We start from the raw sequence: 3044 nt of genomic DNA on the forward strand, positions 1-3044 counted from the left end.
CTAACATTTTAATAGCTTGTAAAATCATACCTTCTTTGTTATTGATACCATAAGCATTAATATCATAAATTAAATGAACAAAGCAATCGTATATGTCATTCAATACTGACTCACCATAAACTATATCCTTTGCTGATAGCTTTAAGTATTTTACCATCGTATCACACCAACTTGGTACCAATGACGGATGACAATCTTTTAAACTATTGCTTGATGCTTGTAGAGAATGAAAGTGTGGTGTGCTTGAATAAAGAGCTGTTTTCTTTTCATAATACTGAGGTGACACTCCTGTCAATCTCTGATCATAGATAGTAGTCTGATCAAGTTGTTGTCGTTTAGTAGCAATAAAGTCACCTTCCTCTGAATGTGATACCCGTTTCCTTTTCCTCCCAGGTCGAATACAGGTAGATCTAGATCTAGGTTCTGGAGCCCACGGCGAAACATCACCTGCGACTGTTTCATGACTTTTGTCGTATCCTCCAACTGGAAGCTGTCCTACTCGCTGTCGTGTCATCCGTGGAATCAGCGATCCTCTCAGATCGCACTCTGTGCTTGGACCAAGCTCTTTCCTTTGGTCCAGTAAGACCCTCAAATCCTTTTCTTCTTCATTTTCTACAGATATTTTTCTCTGCTTTGCAGAACCATAAATGCCCGAGAATGATGATGGAGGCCTTTTGACAGGCTTCTTCTTGTTTGACATTTTTGCTTTACCCACCCACAACCTACACCCAGCAGCCAAGAATTTTAATTTGAATCATGACTGATTTATATCAATCATGATCAGCCTGATGCATTCCTGTATCATGGATTTTGGGCAGCCTGCAAAGCAATTAGTTTAGATACAATCATGATAATCATCCATGATGCAACCATGCTGGAGTACAGTCTTGGTTCAACCAGAGCAACAGACACGATTCAATATTAATGCCAGTCAGGGCTGTATCAAAATAGACATCAGGCATTCAGGCTTGAATCATTGATTTTGGGTAGTGGCCTGTATCAGAGATGATAATTCTTGGCTGTGTAATTTTGAATTTTTTGGGTCTTTTTATCATTCTAGTAATTATTATTCATAAAACCACAGGAAGATCAGCTTATTTCTGTGTTTTAAATTTGTACAACAATATTATGTACAAGTAAATAGTTCCTTTCTAATAGACAAAAAAGAGATTCAGAATACTCCCAGAGGTTAAAAAAATTCAGTGCAGGGATGCAAAAAAAACACACAAAGACAAGTATAGCTGTTTCTACAAGTCTCTACAATCAACCAGTGAGACATTAAGAGTGAGGGGGTCTAATGATAAGAGGTGGGGGATGAGAACCTGCAGCTGCACGAGGGAAATATTGGAAAGGTGAAATGCCGGAGGGTGGTAGATGAGGTCGCTGTGACCTGCCAAACGACTGCTGATAGGAGTGAGGCTGGTGTGAGACATCTACTAACCTCTCTTTAACAGCTAGAGGAGAAGGGGTGGGACATTATTGCTTTTAACAGTTGTTGTACTTACAGGTATAAAAATCTCTTATCTCTACTCCTGGTAGGAGCTTTCTAACTCTATCCATCACCTACACACATGTACATAGTAGTGACAGTACATTATCATTTTTATAAGAGAAATACATTATCTATGCATGCATGCAATGCTACAGATTAAAATAATAAAATAGAGCCTTATAATTATAACAGACAGCACTTTGGGAGAAAATTCTGCTTAACAACAAACATCTCAGGCTGTAGTATTTCAATACTAACATTTAGACTTACTGTTGAGTTTTGATGATCTGACAGAGGCTGCATTCTCATTCCATACTTGGAACTGAGTCTCTTGATCTCGTCCTTAACACTCACACCCATCACATCATCATCTCACAATAACAACGACAATAATACTTAATAGAGCCATAATTCTGAATGTCAAGAATTCATTGAAGGTTCTCCTTTCACTCTTATATGTAATTGCATGACTACACTTTTATTTTAGTGACTCTTTCATGCATGTTTTGTGTACATGTACTTGCACTAACCATCAGCTGTACAATCAGCAAATTTTTCCCTATAATTATTCTATTGAGAAAGGAATTGTATGTGATTACATAGATGTATCTACACATGATGATTGATGACATTGCATAATCACATTATAGTGCATCCATATTGTTTCAAATTGTTTCTCAAAATGATGTGTATGCAATTCAAGGGTATAAAGATAACTTGCAGACAGTGTTTCTCCTGGTTGGGATGATGATGCTGTCTTATTACTATGATTGTGAAGGTATTCTGAGAGTAGTTATGTTAATGAGAATAAGCCATTTCAATCAATGCCATCCTCTCTGCATTCATTACAAAGGATGCTGCCTGTCTTGTTGTTACACCTCTCATTCTCAGGGAATTTATCAAACAAAATCGTGCTACTACTATTGTGTCTTGGTATACTAACTTTGCTCGAATTTTTTATAGCAGAGCTCCCAGCAGCTATACTAGGTTTGATAATCATGCATGTTGTGCTAATATACTTGTTTTTGCTAATTCATATCAAGATGAGAAAGGAGAAGAGAGTCGTTTAAATTCTGAGGCTCAAAATTCTAGGATTGCAGCAAGCTCAGAAATTACTTCTATTGCCAGTGAAAGAGAAGCTACAGTGCAAAGTTATAGACCCTCAAGTTAGGCACAAATTGTTAACTCTCTCTATCTCTAAGGAACATAAAGCACCGCAATGGGTTATGATCAAAGTGGGAATTGAGCTATATGTCTTAATACAAGTATTATTTATTGCAGTACCAGAATGGCTGTACAACTGCAGCAATCTTCTGGTGAAGCATTGCCAGAGAATGTTCAAGTTAATGATTCAGTAAACAATGATGATGAGGACAAAGCACCAGCTGAAAAAACAAGGTTCCAAATCATTCGTCGCAAAATATTTCTAGTTTTGCTCATGTCTGTTACATTTTTAATGGTTGTGTTACTTGCTATACCTAATCAAATTGCTGACTTCAATCTTGGTTGTATTCATTTGGCTGCTAGCATTCTTACAATGCTAATGGACACA

At 37.2% G+C, this 3044-nt stretch overlaps 1 protein-coding gene across 1 annotated transcript in view; it reads right to left on the minus strand.

The window, feature by feature from the left end:
- LOC100636159 (NFX1-type zinc finger-containing protein 1-like) overlaps positions 1-700 on the minus strand; it is a 5726-nt gene extending 5026 nt beyond the window's left edge. Inside the window, exon 1 of the mRNA XM_019998109.1 lies at positions 31-700. Coding sequence (XP_019853668.1) covers positions 31-700 — 670 coding nt within the window. The remainder of the gene's footprint in view (positions 1-30) is intronic.
- Positions 701-3044: the final 2344 nt, after the last annotated feature.

This window comes from Amphimedon queenslandica, unplaced genomic scaffold (genome assembly GCF_000090795.2).
Source record: "Amphimedon queenslandica unplaced genomic scaffold, v1.1 AMPQUscaffold_13339, whole genome shotgun sequence".
NCBI lineage: Eukaryota > Metazoa > Porifera > Demospongiae > Haplosclerida > Niphatidae > Amphimedon > Amphimedon queenslandica.